This window comes from Scyliorhinus torazame, chromosome 8 (genome assembly GCF_047496885.1).
Source record: "Scyliorhinus torazame isolate Kashiwa2021f chromosome 8, sScyTor2.1, whole genome shotgun sequence".
NCBI classification, from domain to species: domain Eukaryota; kingdom Metazoa; phylum Chordata; class Chondrichthyes; order Carcharhiniformes; family Scyliorhinidae; genus Scyliorhinus; species Scyliorhinus torazame.
This window is the reverse complement of record NC_092714.1, coordinates 251,394,666-251,418,961: the sequence shown is the minus strand read 5'-3', so window position 1 is coordinate 251,418,961 and position 24,296 is coordinate 251,394,666. Positions and strand designations below refer to the sequence as shown.

Here is a 24,296-nt window from a genome sequence, read left to right as displayed (position 1 = left end):
TGGGTGATAGACCCAGGTCAGATAGCTAAAGCCCCAGGTCAGTGGCCAGGTCGAGTATGGCGAAGGAGCTGGGGGTATTTATGGAGCAGATTTTGGGGGGATGGGGTGTTGGGGGGGGGGTGGATTCATGGAGGTTTAGGCATCCGGTTTGGGCCAACGTTTATTTCACAGGTGTGGTTGCTATATGCCGCCCCCATGGCAAGTGTGAGGATGAATACGATGATTTTGGGATATTTATCCATTCACTGATGAATAAGGAAGGGGTAGAGCGGGTAAGAGACTTGATCATAGAGGGGAGGTTCACGAGGCTGGAAGAGTTGCAGGGGAAGTTCCAGCTTCAAAGGGGAATGAATTCAGGTAGATGCAGGTGTGTGATTTGTATGGAAGGAGCTCCCCTGGTTTCCTCAGCTGCCAAAGTATACACTATTGGATAAATTCCTAACTCAGGATGAGCTGGGGGAAGGGAATATTGCAAAAATCTATGGGTGGTTGTTGGAAACATAGAAGGCACCATTAGACGAGATAAGACAGAAATGGGAGGAGGAATGGGGATAGAACTGGAAGGGGAGGCTGGAGTGAGATTATACACCGGGTGAATTCGACATCATCCCGTGCCAGGATAAACCTGATACAGTTTAATGTGATGCACAGGGCCCATATGACTCGGCTTATACGAGTAGTTTTTTTCCCTGAGGTTGAGGACAAATGCGAGAGGTGCGGAAGGAAGCCTACGAATCATGTTCATATGTTTTGGTCGTGCCCAAAGTTGGGGAGATTCTGGGCATTGACTTTTGAGGCCCTGACAGAGATTGTGTGGGTGAGGATGACATTTGGTGGCAATTTTCAGTGTTTCAGAGCTGCTGGAGGGGAAGGGGGCCGTGTCGTGGCCTTCGCGACTCTAATTGCCCAGCGGCAAATCTTACTGAGTTGGAGGTCGGCCGTGCTGCCAAAGGTATCGGCGTGGTTGGAGGATATGGCTGAATTTCTACAAGTGGAGTATATTAAGTTCACTCTCAGAGGGTCGTAAGAGGGGTTCTACAGAAGATGGAAGCTGTTTCTGTCTCTATTTGAGGATCTGTTTGTTGCCAACGGGGAGGAGGAAAATATTGGGGTAGTTTAGGGGGGAAAATGACAAACTGTTTGAAACTTGGTAATATTTGCTTGTATTATTGTTAGTGTCTGGAATAAAATATATTAAAAACAAAAAATCCTGTGGGGTACTATCGACCAGAAACTGAACTGGAGTGGCCAAATAAATGCTGCAGTTGCCAGATCAGGCCAAAAGCTGGGAATTTTGCAGTCAGTAAATCACTTTCTGCCTTCCCAAAGCTGTCCATTATCTACAAGGTACAAGTCAGGGGTGTGATGGAATACTCTCCACTTACCAGGATAAGTGCAGCTCCAACACTCAAGAAACTTGATAGCATCCAGGACAAAGCACCTCGCTTTATTGGCACCGCACCCACCACCTTGAACATTCACTTTCTCCACCACCGTAAACATCCACTCTCCCCACCACTGACATCCCGTATGTACCATCTACAAAATGTACTGAAGCAACACACCAAGGCTGCCTAGACAATAACTTCCAAACCTACTACTTCTACCATCTAGAAATACAAGGGCAACAAATTCATGGAAATAGCACCACCTGCAAATACCCCTTCAAGCCACAGATATGCTGACTTGGAACTATATTACCATTCCTTCACTGTCACTGCATCAAAATCGTGGAACTCCCTCCTTCACAACACTGTGGGTATAACTACACCACATGGACTGGAGCAGTTCAAGAAGGCAGCTCACCACCACCTTTTCAAAGACAATTAGGGATGGGCAATAAATGGTGGCCTAGCCAATGATGCCCATATTCCATGAAATAATAAGAAAAAACATTACTTCAATCAAAAAGTAACACCTCTGTGCTCTTTTTTTAGAATGTTATGTACTTTTATTTACTATGATACTTTGGGTCTTTTCAGTTTTACATAGTCTGCACACAACCTACACTGCTGATACTTGTTCAACTCGGCACGTAATTCATATGAATTTGGTTTCTATTAATTTTTAGAACCGCTGTAGGGCTGGAGATTGTTTTTAATGTTGTAAATCCATGTACAAAGAATTAGCATTTAGGTAGCACATTACTTGTTGGTACAAGGATAACTTTTTAAAAAAAAACGCATTTTATTCAAACTTGTATCAAAGTAGTTACAACAAATAAACACCCCGGGAATCATTCTTCCCAACAATCAACTATACAGTTTGTACAGATTTTTCTCCCCCCGCCCCCTGCAACGAACAGCTCCTCAAACATGGTCACAAACATCAAATGCTTTCTCCGCGTGCATGGACACCACCACCTCCGGTACCAGAGCTCTCGACGGATTCTTCACCACATTCAACAGTCGTCTTATATTACTCGCGAGCTGCCTGCCCTTCACGAAGCATGTTTGATCTTCTGTAACCACCCCTGGGACACAATCCTCCATCCTCCCCTCCAACAACTTAGCCAATACTTTTGCATCCGTGTTCAATTTTGATATAGGTCTATACGACCCACATTCCACTGGTCCCTTCCCTTTTTTGGGGATTAGTGTGATTACCGCCTGCTTCATCGTCTCCGACAACTCCCCCTTCTCCAGTGCTTCATTAAACACCCCCAACAGATGTGGTGCCAGGTCCGCTGCAAATTCCATATAAAATTCTGCCATCCGGCCCAGGGGCCTTCCCCGACTTCATACCCCTGATACTTTCCAGCACCTCCCTCAGCCCAGGGGTTCCTCCAATGCCTGCCTCTTTGCTTCCTTCACCTGGGGAAATTCCAGCTCGTCCAGAAACCGCCACATGTCCCCCTCCTCTCCTCCAGGGTCTGCCTCATAAAGTCCCTGGTAATACTCTCTTAATACCTCATTTATCTTCCCTGGCTCTGACACCACATCCCCAGCCCCAGTCCGGATCTTCAATATTTCCCTGGACGCAGCCTGCCTCCACAGCTGGTGCGCCAGCATGCGGCTCGCCTTCTCCCCATACTCATATTGCACCCCTCTTGCCCTACGCAGTTCCCCTACCACCCTCCCCGTTGTCAGCCTATCAAATTGCCCCACAACTTTTTCCTCCTCGCCAATCCCTCCACGGTGGGCACCCTCGAATATTTCCTGTCCACCTCCACTATCTCGCTCACTAGACGGTCATGTTCCGCCCTCCTTTCCTTATTCGCACAAACCGTAAATGAGATAATTTCACCCCGGACCACTGCCTTCAGTGCTTCCCAAAAAATGCCCGCCGACACCTCCCCATTCTGATTGAACTCGACATAATCCCTAATCGCCAACCGCACCTTATCACAAAAACCTCTATCCGCCAACAACCCCGAGTCAAACCTCCACCCCGGCCTCTGCTCTCGTCCCATACTGAACCAAGTATCCAGCCAGTGGGGTGCATGGTCCGAGATAACTATCCCCGCATACTCTGCCCCCTCCACCCCAACCAAAATCTCCCGACTCACAACAAAGTAATCAATCCTCGAATACACCTTATAGACGTGTGAAATGAAGGAATACTCCCTTCCCCCTGGGTTCTGAAAGCGCCATGGTCCACCATACTCATCCTCTCCATAAACCCCCCAGCTCCCTTGCCATTCGTACCCTACCCATCGTCCTGGGGCTCGACATATGAATGAAATGAATGGAAAACGCTTTTTGTCACAAGTAGGCTTCAAATGAAGTTACTGTGAAAAGCCCCCAGTCGCCACATTCCGGTGCCTGTTCAGGGAGGCTGGTACGGGAATTGAACCGTGCTGCTGGCCTGCCTAGGTCTGCTTTCAAAGCCAGCAATTTAGCCCAGTGTGCTAAACCAGCCCCCTCGGCTCCAGGACACAGTTAAAATCTCCTCCCACGATCAACTGGTGCGTGACCAAATCCGGGATTGCTGCCAGCAATCAAGGATAACGTTTGGCCAGGACAGCAAGATAACTTTCCACAATAGTATCGTCACAGAACCACGCTGCAGAAGGAGGCTATTTTGCCCATTGTGTTTGCACAGGCACTCCAAACATGGATCAAGATTTGGTGCCATTCCCCTGCCTTTTCCCTGTACATTGTTCAAGTAATCATCTAATTCCCTCTTGAATGCCCAATGTGCATTCCAGACCTGAACCACTCGTGTGAAAAAGCTTTTTCTCACATCGTAATTGTTTTTTTTTGCAAATCTCTTTAAATTAGTCCTGTATTTTCCTTGATCCTTTTACGAACAGGAACAGTTTCTCTCTGTCTGCTCTTTCCAGCCCCCTCATGATTTTGAATATCTCTATCAAATCTCCTCCTAGCCTTCTTCTCTTCAAGTAGAACAGTCCCAACCTCTTCAATCTATCTTCATAAGTGAAGTTTCTCATCTCTGGAACCATTCTTGTAAACCTCTTCTGCACTCTCTCCAATGCATTCACATATTTCCTAGAAGTGGCACCCATAACTCTACCCTATATTCCAGCTGAGGTTTAACTTTTTACATCCCCCTGAGAGTGAAAAAGCTTATAAGTGTAAAAATTAGATTCCAGTTTCATGTTTGACTACCTGGCCATCTAAACGGACCACTGCCAGTGTTTCTGCTAGACCATTCCATATCCTCACGCACTGTGAATGGAGAAACATATTTTTTTCTGATCTCTCCATTCTTTTCGTAGTAATCTTTTTTGTTTTAAATTTAGAGTACACAATTACTTTTTTTTCCCAATTAAGGGGCAATTTACCTAACCTGCACATCTTTGGGTTGTGGGGGTGAACCCACGCAGACATGGGGAGAATGTGCAAACTCCACACAGGCAGCGACCTAGGGCAGGGATTGAACCCGGATCCTCAGCATCGTGAGGCAGCAGTGCTAACCACTGCACCACCCTCATTGGTAGTAATCTTAAACTTATATTCTCATTAGTTATTCATTAAAATAAACATTAGATTAGCATCGCTGACAATGTAGCGTTCACAAAGCAGTATTTTGAATAATAAGCCCAGTTAATGTGTTCAAATTTCTAGAATCGGAATTGAACACAAACCCTCAAACTCAAAGATTTTAAATTTTTTTAATAAGTTTAGAGTACCCAAATTTTTTTCCAATTAAGGGACAATTTAGCGAGGCCAATCCACCCACCCTGCACATATTTGGATTGTGGGATGAAACCCACGCAGACACCGGGAGAATGTGCAAATCCCACACTAACAGTGACCAAGAGCCGGGATTGAACCCGGGTCCTTGGCGCCGAGGCAGCAGTGTTAACCACCGCAACACCGTGCCACCCTCCTCAAATTCAAGGATGAGAATGCTCCCATTGGGCACAGAAATATATCTCCCTGGCATCAACCTTGACATCAGCTAATATTTTAAAGCAGTCTCTAAGTAAGACAATAAACCATGTAGGTAATATTTAAATTTGTGATGTATTAGAGAGTTTTTCAGCACTGAACCAGACCATTCACCTCAACCAAAACAGGGTCTTATGTTCCACATGAGCCTTTTCTGAGCTTAATACATTTTTCATTCATTCATGAGGCGAGGTCATCACTAGCAATGCCAGCATTTATTGCCCAACCCTCACTTCCCTTGAGAAGGGAGTGGTGAGCTGCCTTCTCCAACCACTGAAGTACAAATGATGCAGGTACACCCACAGTGCTGTTCGAGTTCCAGGATATTGACCCAACCACAGTAAAGGTGCAGCAGGACGGTGTGTGCCTTGAAGGGTGTGTGACTTTGTGACTACTGCCCTTGTTCTTCTAGGTGGTAGAGGCCACGGGTTTGGAATGAGCCTTGGTGAATTGCTGCAGTGCATCTTGCAGAGGTACACACTGCTACCACTTTGTATCGATGGGGATACTGATGGTGTGGCTGGGGCACTGATCAATCTTTATCCTCGATCATTCCACCCTATCATTATATCCTTCACCTCTTGTCTCCTTTAGGTACTCTTCTAGCTGTCCTTCTGAATATTGGTTCTCCAGGGAGTCAACTCTATTGCTCTATCAGAGATCAGCCCACATATCTTTCTGGTCTCATCAATTCTGAAATATATTTTCTCGTAGCACATATACGGAAAATGTTTTCGCACATTTGATAATTCCCACATTTCCTCCACGTCCTCGCGCAGCTCCGAGCGATTCCTGTCCGGCGATGGCCTTCACCTTCTGAGCAAGCGAAGCAGCGGCTCCTCGTTACCGGCCCAGGATGCCGCGCGGCGCCCTGGTTACCGGCCCAGGATGCCGCGCGGCGCCCTGGTTACCGGCCCAGGATGCCGCGCGGCGCCCTGGTTACCGGCCCAGGGTGCAGCGCGGCTCCCACCAATGAAGGGGAGGAAGATGGTGGCGGTGGCGAGTTTACAGGTAAGAAGCTGTAGGCGGCCTGGGACCTTGGCTTTTTAATTGCGGCGACGCAGGACCGCCTTTGCTGACATGGGCTGGGGATTTATTACCTATCCAGATCCAGAGAGAGACTATCCGCTTACGAAGTCTCCATCTGCATTGAGCATCTGTTGGTGAATAGTAACCATAGAGATTATGGTGGTTTGTAAACCATTTCCAACATTACTTCACCAACACACTCAGTTCGCTCTTAGTTACCAGAATGAGTCACTTCACACTGGGATTGCCCCCTAACGTTGACGAATTTGAAGGGGAAACATTTTTAGTGCCATGTTGTAAAGTTGTCTTGGGGTGTTGATGGTGCAATGTAAATTCAAGTTGTCAATCATTTTAAGAGGAATTTCACCGAGGCAGATAGTTTCTGAAGGTGTGAATTGTCAAACACAGTCTCACCAATTTATGGTGCAGATTGTATTGTCTTGGGCTATATTAACATAAATATCTGCAAACAGTTGCCCACCATTTGTGCATTGATTTTTCACAGATGGGAGAAGAATTCATAATTGCTACTCACAAATGATTGTTCATGAAAGTTTGCCCGAGATGTATTGTTCACAGCTGCAATATTATGTAATTCTTTTAAAGTAGCCAGCTATTTCCAGTCTATATAAAGTACCTATTCATTTAGCATAACCCATCCTGCTAGAGCCCGTAAGAATAAACCCCTTCAATATCACCCATCTAGCTTTCTGTTCATAGTCTCTTATCTAATACTGCTCAAATCTTCTTGCCATGCAATGAATTATGATTTCCATGAGCCACTGTCTACAGGGGTCTTGCACAAGTAGAAGAGGGACATGATTATATTCAGTTCACAACTGTTTCCAGTCTGCAGTGTTTTTTCAGACTATTTGATCCCAGGTACAACAAGAATGTCATTTTTATCTTGCCCTGTCAGTTGGTCTTCTATTGTGATCCCAGTTGATGTTTGAACTGGACGGGAAGATCCCAGATTGGAACTCTGGCTCCAAAGACAGTGTTATTTAAAAAAAATAAAATGTGGAGGAACAGATTAGTTTTAGCAAGAAAAAAAAGATTAAACATGAAAAATTGGATTATGATACAGTGTGCCGTTACTCCTTCTTAGCTTAACAATTACACATATGTTTTAGGATTAACACTGATTACAAAGTACATCTTACTCTACAGTGGTGTCATTAACACAAAAACCCCTTTAAGCACACAAGATGACTGGGCAAATACACGCTCCACTCTGAACCCCAAGAGTGGAATGTGTCTGTCCTCTCAGACTCTCCCCTGATGATTGTCATGTCAGTATTTCTGATCTCCACTCCCAAGACCACGCTTTAAAATCTTCCGCATAACTCAGTAACCACCTAACCTTTTGGACACTAAGGGGCTTTCTCTTAGCAGAATTAAGGGGCAATTTAGCATGGCCTATACATCTACCCTGCATATTGTTTTGGGTTGTGGGGGTGAGACCCACGCAGACACGGGGAGAAAGTGCAAACTCCCCACAGACAGGGATCATCGAACCCGGGTCCTCAATGCCGTGAGGCAGCAGTGCTAACCACTGCACCAATGTGCCGCCCCTTTTAAATATGTTTATTTTAAAAAATTCATTATAAACAAAATAATATAAAACAATTAATCAAAGTTACCCGTATCTGCATGGGTTTCCCGGGTGCTCCGGTTTCCTTCCACCGTCCAAAGAAGTGCAGGTTAGGTGGATTGGCCATCCTAAATTGCCCCTTAGTGTCCAAAAGGTTAGGTGGTTACTGAGTTATGCGGTTATGGTGGAGACGTGGACTTAAGTAAGGTGCTCTTTCCAAGAGCCGGTGCAGACTCGATGGGCCGAATCACCTCCTGCACTGTAAATTCTATGAACAATATTAAAGAACAAGACAAACAAGCAAAAGGGCAAATTAACTTTTTTTTAAAAAATTGAGTACCCAATTCATTTTTCCAATTAAGGGGCAATTTAGCATGGCCAATTCACCTAGCCTGCACATATTTTGGGTTATGGGGGCGAACCCCACACAAACACGGGGAAAATGTGAAAGCTCCATACGGACAGTGACCCAGAGCCGGGATCGAACCTGGGACCTCGGCGCTGTGAGACAGCAGGGCTAACCCACTGCGCCACCGTGCTGCCCCACAAATTAACTTAACCCCACAGAATGTAACTAAGTCCTTTAACAACTGACAGTGACTAGTTTAAAAAAGGAAATGAATGGCTGCCAGCTTTGGTATCTTCTACCGACCCCCTGATGGTGTACTTAACCTTCTCCAAATGTAAGAAAGACATGAGGTCACCCAACCAAGCTGTGGCACTGAGCGGAGTAGAATTCCTCCACTCAAGCAGAGCTGGTTCCGGGCTATTAATGAGGCAAAGGCAAGGACACCCCCCCAACAAATGGCCACCAGAAAACATGACTTCCCTCTAGAAAGGCCGCATGTTGCTAAGCAAAAACTTCCATTCATTCTTCGAGCCATCGCCTCCTCTAAGCACAATAGAGACACAGTTGGAACTGAACCAACCCCCACACATAAAAACACCATTGTCCAGCATGAATTGAACTACATGTTTACCAATACAAATGTAAATCCCCTGAAACTACCTTAATTTTCCTAACCCGTCGTAAATTCTGTCAATCAGAAGGCTTGAACCAACATCTTTGCCTGAGTAATATACGTTTTATTCTTATAAAAATTCACAAGTATATTTAGTTTGTGAAATAGAATTTGAAGCTTAGTTAAATTTAAAAAGGACATGACTGTTAATTTATGTGTCGGCGAATCAAGCGGAGGAGACCTGATGGGTTCAACAACCACAAAGGTAATACGGCAAGGTGACTTCCACACATCCTGGTGTTGGCTCAAGCACCAAGAAATTGATGGCTTGAAGCCCACCTTTGGGCAAATAATCCCCCTATCTTGAGAACAGGCTCTTGAACGAATGGCTAGAAGAAGGACACTCATAATATAACATTTAAAGCTTTGTGCGTACTGCAGCTGTCTCAGTCTGCTGAGCTGCTGTAGAGAAAAACTCCACCTGAAGAATGGGATTAGCCAGAGTGAGTTGATTTTCACTTTAGACAGACTTAACGCAGATGGGAAGAAAACATAGAAAATAGGAGCAGCAGGAGGTCATTGGCCCTTCAAGCCTGTTCCGCCATTGAGTATGATCATGGCTGATCCTCCATCTCAATGCCATATTCCTGCGCTCTCCCCATACCCATTTACACCTTTAGACCCAAGAAACCTTTATTTATTTCTTAAACTTATTCCGCGGCCTTCTGTGATAGAGAATTCCATAGGTTCCCCACCCTCTGGTGAAGAGGTTTCTCCTCATCCCAATCCTAAATGGCCAACTCCATATCCTGAGACTGTGACCTCTTGTCCTAAACCCACTTCCCTAGCCAGAAGAAACATCATCCCTGCACCCAGTGTGTTCAGCCCATGTTTCAGTGAGATCCCCTCAATATTCTAAACTCCAGTGAAAACTTCCTAGTCAACCTAATCACTCCTCATATGAGAATCCTGCCATCCCAGGATTTAGTCTGGTGAACCTTTGCTGCACTCCCTCTATGGCAAGTATATCCTTTCTTAGGTAAGTAGACCAAAACTACACACATACTCCAGATGCGGTCTCAGACATCCTTGCTCTGGCACTCAAGTCCTCTTGCAATGAAAGCCAAAATACCATTTGCCTTCTTAACATCTTGCTGTACCTGCATGCTTGCTTACAGTGTACAAGGACACCCAGGTCTCTTTGCACAGCAACATTCTCCAATCTATCACTATTTAAATAATACTTGCCATTCTGCTTTTTCCACCAAAATGGATAACTTCACACTCATCCACATTATACTGCATCTGCCATGTATTTGCACACTCACTTGTCTAAATCACCTTGAACCTCTGAACAGCCTCCTCACCACTCACATTCCCATACTTTGTCATCAGCACACTTGGATATATTACATTTGGTTCCCTCATCCAAATCATTGATGTATATTGTGAATAGCTGGGCCATAAGCAGTGACGCCTGCAGGAACTCAGTAGTCACCGCCTGTCATTCCTAAAAAGACCTGTCTGCTTAACAATTCTCAATCCATGCCACTACATTACCCCCAATTCCTTGTGCTTTAATTTTTCACACTGACCTCTTGTGTGGGATTTTATTAAAGGCTTTCTGAAAATCCAAGTGCATCCTCCACTGGTTCACCCTTATCTATTCTGCTAGTTCCATCCTCAAGGTATTCCATTAGGTTTGTCAAACATGATTTCTTTTTCATGCAATTAGGTTGCCTTGTCTCACCAGCAGGACATGCCCAGCAGAGGTGGTGGCACACTGGTATACAGTCGGGGGGGGGAGGGTTCTCCTGGGAGTCCTTAACATCGACTCTGGGCCCCATGAAGTCTCATGGCTTCAGGTTGAACATGGGCAAGGAAACCTCCTGATGATTACTGTGTATGGGCCACAATCAGCTGATGAACCAGTACTTCTCCATGTTGAACCCACTTGAAGGAAGCATTGAGGGTGGCAAGGATGCTGAATATACTCTGGTTGGGAGCCATCAATGTCCATCACCAAGAGTGGCTCGGTAGCACCACCACAGACCGAGCTGGCTGGGTCCTAAAAAACATAGCCGCTAGACTGGGTCTGCAGCAGATGGTGAGGGAACCAACAAGAAGGAAAAGCATACGTGGCCTCATCCTCACCAACCTGCCTGTTACAGGTGCATCTGCCCATAACAGTATCGGTAGAAGTGACCACCGCACAGGCCTTGTGGAGACAAAGTACCATCTTCATATTAAGGATACCCTCCATAGATCATAGAACTTACAATGCAGAAGAAGGCCATTCGGCCCTTCGCGTCTGCACCAGCCCTTGGAAAGAGCACCCCACTTAAACCCACATCTCCACCTTATCCCCGTAACCCCACCTAACATTTTTTGGACACTAAGGGCAATTTAGCATGGCTAATCCACCTAACCTGCACATCTTTGGACTGTGGGAGGAAACCGGAGCACCCGGAGGAAACCCACGCAGACAGGGGAGAACGTATAGACTTCGCACAGACAGTGACTCAAGCCAGGAATTGAACCTTGGACCCTGGAGCTGTGAAGCAACCGTGCTGACCACTGTGCTACCATGCTGTCCATCTTGTTGTGCACTATCACTGTGCTAAGTGGGATAGACTTTGAACAGATGTAGCAACTGAGTATTCATGAGGTGCTGTGGGTCATCAGCAGCACCCAAATTGAACTCAACCACAATTTGCAACCTCATGGTACAGCATATCTCCCACTCTGCCATTACGACCAAGCCAGGGGATCAACTTTGGTTCAATGAAGAGTGTAGCACAGCATGCCAGGAGCAACACCAGATATACATAAAAACGAGGTGTCAATTTGATGAAACTACAACACAGGACGTTTTGTGTGCCAAAGAGCATAAGTAACAAGTAATAAACAGAACTAAGTGATTCCACAATGAACACATCAGATCTAAGTTCTGTTGTCCTGCTGCATACAGTCGTGAATGGTGGTGGACAATTAAACAACTCACTGGAGGAGGAAGCTCCACAAATATCCCATCCTCAATGATGGAGGAGCACAGCACATGTACAAAAGACACGGCTCAAACATTCGCAACAATCTTCAGCCAGAAGTGCCGAGTGGATGATCCACCTCAGTCTCCTCCGGAGGTCCCTAGTATCACAGATTTCCTTTTGCCAATACGATTCACTCCATGTGATATCAAGAAATGGCTGAAGGTACTGGATACTGCAAAGGCTTTGGGCCTGACAATATTTTGCCAATAGTACTGAAGACTTATGCTCCAGAACTTGCCGCACCCCTAGCCAAGCTGTTCCAGTGCAGCTACAACACTGGCATCTACCCGCCAATGTGGAAAATTGCCCAGGTGTATCCTGCACACTAGAAACAGGACAAATCCAATCCAGCCAATTACAGTCCTATCAGTCTATTCTCCATCATCAGCAAAGTGATGGAAGGAGTCAACAATGGAGCTATCAAGCAGTACTTACTCAGTAATAACTTGCTCACAGATGGTCAATTTGTGTTCCGCCAGGGTCACTCAGCTCCTGACCTCATTACTGCCTTGGTTCAAACATGGACAAAAGAGCTGAATGCCAAAGGTGAGGTGAGAGTGACGTCAAGGCAGTATTTGACTAAGTATGGTATCAAGGAGCACGAGCAAAACTGGAGTCAATGGGAAGCAGGGGGAAACACTCCGCTGCTTGGAGTCATACCTGGCTCAAAGGAAGATGGTTGTGATGGTTGGAGGTCAATCATCCTAGCTCCAGGACATCACTGTTCGTCAGGGTATTGCCCTAGGCCCAACCATCTTCAGCTGCTTCATTAATGACCTCCCTTCCATCATAAGATCAGATGTTCGCAGATGACTGCAGAATGTTCGGCACCATTCGTGACTCCTCAGATAATGAAGCAGTCCATGTCCAAACGCAGCAAGATCTGGACAATATCCAGGCTTGGGCTGACAAGTGGCAAGTTTACATTTGCGCCACACAAATGCCAGTCAATGACCATCTCCCAGAAAAAAAGGACCTAACCATCGCCCCATGAATTTAAAGGCTGAATCCTCCACAATCAATATCCTGGGGGGTTACCGTTGATCAGAAAAATGAACTGGACTAGTCATCCAGCGCAAAGCAGCCCGCTTGATTGCTATCCCTTCTACAAACATTCAATCCTTCCACCGCCAATGAACAGTGGCAGCCGTGTGTACCACCTATAAGATGCACTGCAGTAACTCGCCAAGGTTCCGTAGGCAGCACTTTCCAAACCCACAATCACTACCATCTAGAAGGACAAGAGCAGCAGATACCTGGAACCCCACCACCTGGAGGTTCCCCTCCAAGTCACTCATCACCCTGACGAGGAAATATATTGCAGTTCCTTCACTGTCGCTGGGTCAAAATCCTGGCACTCCCTCCCTAACAGCACTGTGGGAGTACCTATGCCTCAGGGACTGCAGCGGTTCAAGAAGACAGCTCACCACCACCTTCTGAAGAGCAACTAGGGATGGGCAATAAATGCTGGCGTAGCCAGCGATGCCCACATCCGTAATGATTTTTTTTAAAAAGGCAGGCCTAGAAAAAGCCCAAACATTTTGTCTCAACTCACCTGGTTTGATTTCCACAGCCTAGTTTGTTTACCACAGCCAACAGGCATCTCCTACGCTGCTACAAAACAACAAAGTAACAATAAGAAAAGGAGAGGAAACATATGGAACCTAGCATGCTGGAAAGTTCACACAATGTCAGATTCCGATGACAGCAGATACCCTGAAAATTCTTTCTGCACTAGTAGGCAGGGAGCTCACCCGGCTTGACATCCATGAATGTCTCATCCATGATGCAATGCCCATTACAAAGTCTCACAGAAGGAAGTGGCGCCTGAGCTGGCTGAACCACCAGCTCCATGAAAAGATCAAGATCGCTACAGCACAACCAAAATTTCACAGCCCCTGGAACAGTAGGACTTCCTACTGTGGTCCATAAACAGGGAGGACATATAATCCTTGTTTACACCCTCCTGATAGAAAGGGACAATTGCTCAGGACCGTTGAGATGTATTGGCTCCCTATTCAAAAAACCAAGAGAGAGTGAGTCTGACTGCATCACCTTGCTCTCCATTGCAGGCAAAATCTTGGCCATGGTCCTTTTAAAAATACATGTTCCAAAAATAGCTGAGGAAAACCTCCCTTAAAGTCGGCACAGATTCAGACCCAATATGGGAACTACAGATGTGATCTTTGTGCTGGGATAGATCCAGGAGAAGTGTAGAGAACAAACAGAGGCCTGCACACTACTTTTCTAGCTCTCATCAAGCATTTGATAGAACCTGCTGGGACAGTCTTTAGAAGATACATTTGAAATAAGGTTGCTCTCCAAGGTTCCTCACCATTCTCCATCAACTTCACAAAAACTAGAAAGGTCAAGTCAAACAGAAAGCCAGCTCAACAGTTTCCCCATCTCCAGTGGTTTTCTGGCACCAACCCTTTTCTCTCTTTTCTTCAATATAATGCTTCAAGCCAAAGGCAGAGTTGAAAGAGGGCATATGCATGCGGTGCTGAAGAATTATTTTCAACCTGCAACGACTACTGGCACATACCAAAACTAGAGAAGAGCTTATTGTGGAGCTTCTGTTTGCTGACAATTGCATCCTTCTGGCACCGCGTCTAGACAGATTCCCGGTGGACCTCTATTAATGTTTGCAGCAGCACTGGCCCTACACCTGTGGCAGATGCTCCACAACTCGATATCACGAGGAGCCCTGCCACCCATTCTGGCACAGGCCTCAATATCGTTGATTCCCCCCCAAAAAACAAAGATCCAATGGAGTGCGGGCCATACAAACCCCTCTCACTCCTAAACACTGATGCCAAAGTCCTAGCGAAGGACCTGGTGAGGTGACTGGAGAGTTGCTTGCCAGAGGTAGTCGCAGAGGATCAGACGGGCCTTGTCAAGGGCAGACAGCTAATGGCGAACATCAGATGCTTGCTGAATGTGATCATTACCCCACCCTGGGAGGAGACACCAGAAGTGAAGATCTCCCTGGACACAGAGAAGTCCTTTGACAGAGTCAAATAGAGGTACTGAACGGTTTGGGTTTGGGCCAGGGTTTGCCTCATGGGTGAAAGCACTGTACAACGCTCCTATGTCGAGCATACAGACAAACACCACCAGCTCTGAATACTTCCGGCTGCACAGAGGCATGAGGCAGGGACACCCTTTGTCCCTGCTGCTATTAGCCCTGGCAATCGAGCCACATCAGCGAAGGGAGCAGGGAGGCATCCAGAGGGGAGACCGAGAACACAAGAGTCTCACTCAATGAGGCTGACCTGCTCCTCTACGTCTCAAACCCCCTGGCCAGCATGGGAGAAATAATGGAACTACTAGGGGAGTTCAGAGCCTTCTCCGGTTACAAACGCAACCTGAGCAAGAGCAAAATATTCTCCGTAAACCCGCGATGTGGAGGAAACAGAGCTGGTGGTGTTCAAGCTGGCCCAAATCAGATTCCGATATTTGGGGATACAAATAGACCACGACTGGACACAGATTTTCAAAAGGAACCTGTCCAGCTTCCTGATGAAAGAGGGAACTACAGAGGTGGGACTCACTCCCGCTCTCCCTGGCAAGGAGAGTGCAGACAATTAAGATGAACATGCTACCCAGGTTCCTCTGCCTATTCCGATCACTCCCGAACTTCATCCCCAAGGCCAATTGGCCGGGGGGGGGATTTCCTCCGAAGGAGACAACAACGTTCCCACCAGCTACCAGAGCATCCTCTATGGACCTTGGGTGAACTGGGAGATGGTAACTGCGCTGACATGTACGGACAGCTACGAGAAGAGGGACTCCCAGTCACCACTGGAGGAGACGAGGGGGAAATGGGAGGAAGAGCTGGGCATAGAAATAGGGGGAGGACTCTGGAACGATGCATTGCATCGGGCCAGCTCCTCCTGTGAGCTGAAAGTAGTGCACAGAGCGTACTTGACAAGAAGACGCATGAATGGGTTGTTCCGAGAGGTGGAGGACAAATGTGAATGGTGCCATGGGGGCCTCGCCGACCACACCCACATGTTCTGGTCTTGCCCCAGACTTGTCAGCTACTGAACTGCCTTTTTCACGGCCAGGTCCAAGGTTGTGGGAGTGAGAGTGGAGCCGTGCCCACTAGTGGCGGTCTTTGCGATGTCGGAACAGCCAGAATTCTTTCTGAGGAGAGGGGCAGGTGCGGTAGCCTGCACCTCCCTGATCGCCCGCCGGAGACTCCTGCTTGGCTGGAGATCAGCAGCATTACCCAAGGCTATGCTGGCTGTCTGACCTAGCAGACTTTCTCAAATAGGAAAAAATAAAATTCTCCATGTGGGAATTAGAGGAAAGCTTCCACAACACATGGAAGCAATTTACCAACCTGTTCCAAGACCTGTTTGTAACCAACAACCAATGAGGGGGGGAAGAGAGACCAGAACTGGAACGGATAAATGGAACAAAGGAAGGGAGGGTGCGGGGAAAGTGGGGTGGGGGCAGAAGAGGGGAGGGGGGTAACCAACCAGGATGCAGGGCGAGCGAGGCAGAGGAGACCAAGGGCAAGGGGATACATGAGCGCAACTACATCAAAAGTACACCCAGGTAGCGCCAAACACCCCCACCCCCAGTATGTTTTAATACCAGGAAGTGACACACACAAAGTAAGTCCGACAAAGAGGTGACCCGAAGCCAGGCCCCCCCCCCGTATCTGCATCTATAATCACGCTACCATTTATACATACCTGTGTATGTTCCTATAGTTGTGTTTTTTCATTTTTCTTTCTTTGCTATAGTGTGTGTGATATATATATATTGCTGTTGTGTAATATATATATTATATACCCATTCTATAGATATCACTATAATACAAATGTTCCTTACAATGTTACTATTAATGCAAACCAATAAAACAACTATAAAAAAAAAAGGATGGTCATTCAAAGCTACTCCTTTTATTTATATAATTCCATTCATCATACATTCTCAGGATGTGAGCGTTGCTGGGAAGTGTGAAAAAAATTAGCATTTGACAATTCAAAATAATGATTTTTTTAGAATATCCTTGGGAATTGACATTTTTATTTTCAGGTAGCTGGAAATCTTCCTTGTATTGATAATGTTGTGTTAAATATCACCATGAGAACACATGTTTACAAATGCAAGACATGGGGAAAAAAATTCAACAGGACAATGTAGGTACATTCATGAATACAGGGATTGCTTATCGATATTTCTTTAATTTCATTATGCCACTTCATGAACCCCTTGTTCTTTGATGCAATCTCGTCCTTTAAGATGACACAAGTATCAATTTCACACCTTCCCTCTGATAATTGAGGTCAAAAATGTCTAACTTGACCCAATAAACCTTGCTGTGACCTAATTGTATTTAGCCAGGCAGGCATAAAACCCTCTACATCACTGCAATTCTGTGGATTGGGTTGGGAGAGGGACTCATCTCTTTTGTTTTGGTGTCAGTAGATAAACGATATACTTAAGTAGTCAAGAGATATTTCCACTAGTCAGGTCACAGCAGAAATAAGTTTGCCCATATTTGAACTAATTGTCCCAGAAAGTCTCATTTTATGAAATATTAATGTATACCATTTTGCCAACCAGTGAGAGAACTTATTTTTGAAAAACATTTTATTGGTGGCATTTTCAAATATATATATATAACAAAGGGCCGGTATGGTGGCACAGTAGTTAGCACTGCTGCCTCACAGCTCCAAGGACCCGGGTTCAATTCTGGCCTCGGGTGACATTCTCCCTGTGTCTGCGTGGGTTTCCTCCAGGTGCTTAGGCTTCCTGCCACAGTCCAAAGATGCGCAGGTTAGGTGGAGTGACCATTCTAAATTGCCCTTAATGTCCAAAGCATTAGATGGGGTTACTGTGTTATAGAGATAGGGTGTTGGCGTGGACTTAAGTGAGGTGTTCTTCCTAAGGGTGGGTGCAGACTCGGTGGGCTGAATAGCCTCCTGCACTGTAAATTTGATGACTCTAAGAAGAAACAACACAAAACCCAACCTCAGCAATTGTAAACAACCAAAATATCCTTACACATGCCCCCGACCATCTCTTCCCACCCCACTCTACCTACTGCCACCGTGCCCTCCTTTTTTAACCTTTAACCCAACCTAAACTGAAAAATTAAATCCCCCACCTCCAGCTGACGACCCAATACTGCTTAAAGAAGTCGATGAACAGCTTCCACCTCAAGATGAACCCCTCCTCTGCCCCCCTAATGACAAACTTGATCTTCCCTAATTGCAGCAACTCTGCCAAATTGCTCACCCACACCCCTACACTTGGCGGCTTCGAGTTCCATCAGCCCAATAAACTCCATCTCCGGGCTATCAGGAAGGCAAAGGCCAATACATCGGCCTCACTCTCCGCCTGCACGCCCGGATCCTCCAATGCTCCAAATATTGCACCTCCGGACATGGAGCTACCGTGACCAGTGAGAAACTTTAATTGACTTTGGTGTTGATGCCCCATTCCAATGGATCTAGGATGGACAAGGCAGAACAAGGTGCTCTCCTTTTGTCACTTCTCTGCAGCAGAGTTCAAATGGTCAGTTTCCCAATGTGTTGAAGCTTATTGGATGAGGCACCACCACGTGGCACGTTGGAGGCTAGCTCTTCCCATGCACCAATGTCAGTTTGTCCCCTTTTCAGTGAGGCCTTCAGAGTATCGTTTATATGTTTTCTCTGTCCTCCTTGAGGTCGGATGCTATCCTTAAGTTTTGAAGAGGATCTACTTTGGAAGCCAATTATTTGACTTGAGAATGCCGTCCCCAGACCAGCAGTGTTGAATTTGCATAACCATAGTTGTCATGCTGGAATAATTGGCTTCAGTAAGGTTGTTCACCTGTCTTCACACACTCTGTGCAGATACTGCTGGTGAAAACTCATCAGTCTTTTTTAAACAACGCTATATTGTTAACAGTCCCCCAGCACCACACCTGTAGACAGAGACGATTGAAAAATAATGGTCAGAGGCTCCATTATCTTCCCCTCAGAACCTGGGATGTGTTTCATCTGGGCCTGGTGATTTATCCACTTTCAAAGATGCAAAATCCTATCATATTTCCTCTTTTGCTGTGTTTATTCCATATATTTCACACTCCTCCCCCTTAGCTATAACATGATCTTGTACTCTTTTGTCAAGACATTCACAAATTATTAATTGAAAACCACGCCCTTGTCTTTCACCTCCACACACAAGTTGTCTTTTTGTTCTCTAATCAGTCCTATCCTTTTCTTAGTTATTACCTATTTATAAAACACCTATAGGTTTTTCTTGATTTTACTTTCCAATATTCTTTCCCGCCTTGTCTTTTCCGAATTTCACTCCTGCATTTTGTATACACTTCTAGGCTTCCTGCATATTGAGCTCTCAGTATCTGACATAAGCTTCCCAGTTTTCTCATATCCTACCTTACATGGTCTTTGACATAAAATGAAATGAAATGAAATGAATTAAAGCTGGATAGCAAGGGATACTCTCGACTTGGAAGTCCTACTCCTCTTCCTTTCTGAAACCTATTTGCTTTGTACCCTCTCAGTTTCCTCCTGAATGATCCCCACTGGTCCACATTTTTTGAAAGGGCATTTAATCTTTATTTAATTTAGTTGCATTCAGCCTAATTACTGGAACCCCAATTACCATTTTAAACTTATTTAATTCTACAGAGATAAAACAATCAGGCAATGATTCAAACACTGAATTAGGGAATAAGTTATTCTTTCATGGGATATGGGTGTTGCTGGCTAGGTTAGCACTTATTACCCATCCATAATTGCCCTTGAGAAGGTGGTGATGAGCTGCCTTATTGAACCGCTGCAGTCCATGTGGTGTAGGTGCACCCAATGTGCTGTTAGGAAGGAGTGCCAGGATTTTGACCCAGCGACAATGAAGGAGCGATGATATATTTCCAAGTTACGATGGTAACAATAATACAATCATAAAAGACTTATCAATCAACTACAAATGAATTAATCAATTTATTCAATGAAATAAAAGATCAACTAGCTAATAAAGGTAAAGTATACTTACCAACGAAACTCTACTGACTTCATGCTTTCAAATGGGTGATCAATCCAAAAGAAGTTGACAACAATCTCTACTCTCCGTGCCGACAGGATATCTCTCAACTGCATCTGAAGAGCACTGCACCTTCCTCGGGATCCACATTGGCAATATAACTCCAAATTGCCCAGTGCTATAAAGGCACACTCCGTTCTAAGAGGGAAACTCTCCACTGTCCCTGAAGTCCTGCAAACATATTGACTAGGATTCTCACTTTTGTCCCCAAAGGTCAGATTGGTTTCCCTTACACATGAGTTATCCGGTACCCTTTTTTATACCTAAAAGGTGTAAAGCCACCTTGGCCAATGTTGTTGGAGATTGTTCACTTGCCAATTACGTCAAGTTTAATTTCATTGGTTCTAGCTCATTGTGCAAATTGCCGTAAACCGTAAGATAATACTTTTTTTCAACTATGTTTCTTGAAAAAAAAATGAAAATCGCTTATTGTCACAAGTAGGCTTCAAATGAAGTTACTGTGAAAAGCCCCTAGTCGCCATATTCCGGCGCTTGTTCGGGGAGGCTGTTACGGGAATCTTATCTTAATGTCTTTACAAGCACCCAGTTCATTCAGATAAGAATCTCGACAGCCAGGGTCAATGTGTTCCTGATAGGGTTGATCCCAAAGCTTCAGGCTCTCACTCTTTCCCAGACTGTGATAGCACTTGAAATTCTTTCATACAGATGTTCGTCGAAAAATACAGAATTACAGCTATCTAACTTAATTGATTATTAACTACTTATCCTTCAATTACAGGGTAATTGAGGTATTTCCTTCTAATACAATCATCTATTGCTTGTCGGTGAATACTATATCAGGTTAGTTTCTGAGGTATAATTGTTGGCAGTATCAACTTGGCATCTTTTTATATTCAAAAATGACGACTTGACCAAGTTGGTTCTTTGCAGGTTATATGATTATATAATAAGCCCATAATAATAAGTTTGAGCAAGCACACTAAATTCTACTAAAATATAATCTAAGCCAGGTTACAACTCAGTTACACTGATTTTCCTTCAAGTAAATATTTCCACTCTACTTTTGCCAAATCAGCTTGATAAAATTGGCCTTTTTCCAATGTAAACCTTTCACTCTTGGTCTATCTTTGTCCTTTTCTATAACTACACTAAATGTAACTGAATTATAATCACGACCACCAGAGAACTCTCACGCTTATTCCCTTCTTCCTGCTCAACTTCATTCCCTAAAAGACTGAGCCCAGTCTGCTCTTTTCTATTGTTGGGCTTGTTACATGCTGTTACATTTCTACTGAATGCATTTCGATAATTCTGTGCCCGCCTCATTGTTTCTGCACTTCTTAGCAATTATCCTACCTATTTGTTCTTCCAAAAGTTGGTATTGTATCAAGATCTGAACCTTGTTTGATTTTACAAAATCCCTAACTCAGGGGCACTCTGGCCATTGTGGCATCTCAACGTAGTCTCATCTGAATGCTACAATTGCAAGGTACCTCATGATAGACATGTGACCTTCCTAATCTGTACAATGCAGCTACTCTCTGGTTAAATTTATTAAAGCATGAGATGTGGAGACAGCACTTTAATACAGAACATGTACAGTATGCTGCAATTAACTATACAGTAGTAGTACTTCGATTGTCAGATGTGTATGTTAAATAGCAGTAACAATTTTGTACAAACTGAACCATGGCCAAATTCTCAGAAGTACTGTAGCTTGTATTTGAAAGTACACGTGTTCATCAATTTTACCTGTCTTTGGTATGTAGTTATGTTTCAATTCAAATTCTTGCTTACATTTTTAGCATTGTGGAAATATATCAACACAAATTAGTTGTCTTTTTTTAGGAAACCATGGAGAAGGATCAACAAAATACTATAGTATTTAATGCATCAAAGAAAGAACTCTTTACTGTCAGTAGTGGGTACAAGTCATTGCAGAAGAAACTTCGGACCAACTGGAAGATACAAAGGCAGGTGTTTATTTGCATTTCTAAATTGTGCTTGCTTTATTTGAGAACCACTTTAGATATTCAAGTATTTAAGTCAAAGCACCTTCCCTGCATTTTAAATACATTCCCAAGTTGTAGACAAAACTCAGATTGTACTATTTGACTGTATACTGGGAATACACTAGGCTCTAGATTACACCAGCTGATAACAAATGCTACATTGACAAAACATATGACTGCAACTGAAATAGATCAAGTTTACCAAACAAAGAAAATCGAAAATAAATTCAGTTACATTGCGCAACTTAGTTTTGCTTCAAAACATTTAACACTATTAATATAACTATTTTCTTCATTAATTTAAGCATCGGGCCATGATAATTTTTTTTAAAATCAGTGTTGTCCATAGAAATTACTGACTAGCCGCAGTTGTGCCCACAGTGACATTGTTTTCATCACATGTTTTACTTTTCATAGAAAATACCTTGCATAAATTAACATTTTGATGTCAGGCTAGTACAAAAGGATGTTTTACGTAGCATTCATAGAATTTACAGTGCAGAAGGAGGCCATTCGGCCCATCGAGTCTGCACTGGCCATTGGAAAAGGCACCCTACCCAAGCCCACACATCCACCCTATCCCCATAACCCAATAACCCCACCCAACCTTTTTTGGACACAAAGAGTAATTTAGCAAGGCCAACCCACCTAACCTGCTCATCTTTGGACATGTTCAAATACCTAATATGAAGTAAAGCCCTCAACAATTTTTTTTAAAATACACTTTCCCATTCGGTTTCTGGTATTATCATTTTGCCAGTGAACTCTTAAAAATTTAAACCGCACATGCTTATTTGCGAAGAATATTGAGATCGCATGCCCAATGACAGTGTCTATTCATTGTATTTACAAATCAAATGCAGTTTGCTACATCTGCATTCCAAATCAATCACATGTAGCTGATGGCTAATGTATTTGACAACAATTGCTTTATCTGATACTGATACCTTATGGAGAATTCTAGCAGCTCCATGTGTATATATAGCAAAATAATGAAGTAGGAACATACTGAACACTGTCAGCCCCCAGAGAGAAAATGCTGGAAAATCTCAGCAGGTCAAGCAGCATCTTTTGGGAGAGAAAAGAGCTAACGTTTTGAATCCAGATGACCCTTTGTCAAAGTATTGAAGATTCAGAAGAGACTGAAGATCCTTTTTGATGTCAGGCTAGTACAAAAGGATAGGCAAAAATGTACTGACACAATTATTTAAAAATTGGTTTCAAAGACACCTCTACTCTACCACCGGTTGACTCAATCCACTCATCTCCTATCCAGTTAATGATATGACAAAGCAGGAGCAGATAAGCCTAGAAGATACCTAACTGGCTGGCTTGCCAAATGATGCAGTTGTTCAGCATCTTACACACAGCATGACTGCAGCATCTTGTGAAAACAAAACTTAATTTAGCATAGTTAGTTCACAGACACGCAATATCTCATTTAATTTAAGGTATCAGAGAACTATTGTCATTTTAAAAGTTATTTGCGAGATTGAGTTAGGGAAGCTAAACAACTATTTATAAATATCTAATCCTTCCATCTTTTAAGCTCTTAATAATGGAAAGCTATAAATTCCTAAAAATAATATACATACAAAGTGGAATTCTTTACGACCCGAGACAAGATTGGTATGTCCATCACTGATGTTCCTGAGGCACTGGGCCATGACATTGAAAATAGTTAAACCTGTGACGTGTTGGTTTGGAATTGATATATATTTCTTTTTCAAAAAAAACATTTTATTACGGCATTTATAGTTTTATAATAACAAAAGATACAAGTACAGATAAAAACATATTTCAACACGTAACACACCCCTCCATCTCCCACAGTTCTCACCTAAGCTCGACCAACATAGTCTAACTCCCTCCCCCCCCCTTGAATTCATATATATTTCGATGGCCCATTTCTGGGGAAAAACCTATGTTTTATGATGCGATGATGGTCCCTTTAAGAAATAGGTTTCTTTGAAAGATTTCTTGTAAGAAAAACAACTGGCTGTCAGTAATTGATCATATGTTTAACCAGTTTAGTTTAGTTGATGCTGGCTCGAGAGGATGTTTCTTTCAGACAGGATTCAGTTGAAATTCAGACTGTTGGCGAAAAGAGATTTTGAAAAATCCTGGATAATGGAAGGGTACGAACAATAAGTTGAATTTCTGGGATAGCCAAGCTGAGAAGAGAGAGTGTTAAAGAACTTTAGAACCAGGGGAGTTCTGACCTGAGATGGCCATGCTTGTGAGGTTAGCAAAGCTTATGT

The 24,296-nt window shown here is 44.1% G+C and overlaps 1 protein-coding gene across 1 annotated transcript in view; it reads left to right on the top strand.

The window, feature by feature from the left end:
- Nucleotides 1-6,242: 6,242 nt before the first annotated feature.
- The window catches only part of ift52 (intraflagellar transport 52 homolog (Chlamydomonas)), a 44,839-nt gene continuing 26,785 nt past the window's right edge, over nucleotides 6,243-24,296 (top strand). Inside the window, exons 1-2 of the mRNA XM_072515559.1 lie at nucleotides 6,243-6,368; nucleotides 21,872-21,996. Of these exons, the coding sequence (XP_072371660.1) occupies nucleotides 6,246-6,368; nucleotides 21,872-21,996 (248 nt within the window). The 5' untranslated portion in view covers nucleotides 6,243-6,245. The remainder of the gene's footprint in view (nucleotides 6,369-21,871; nucleotides 21,997-24,296) is intronic.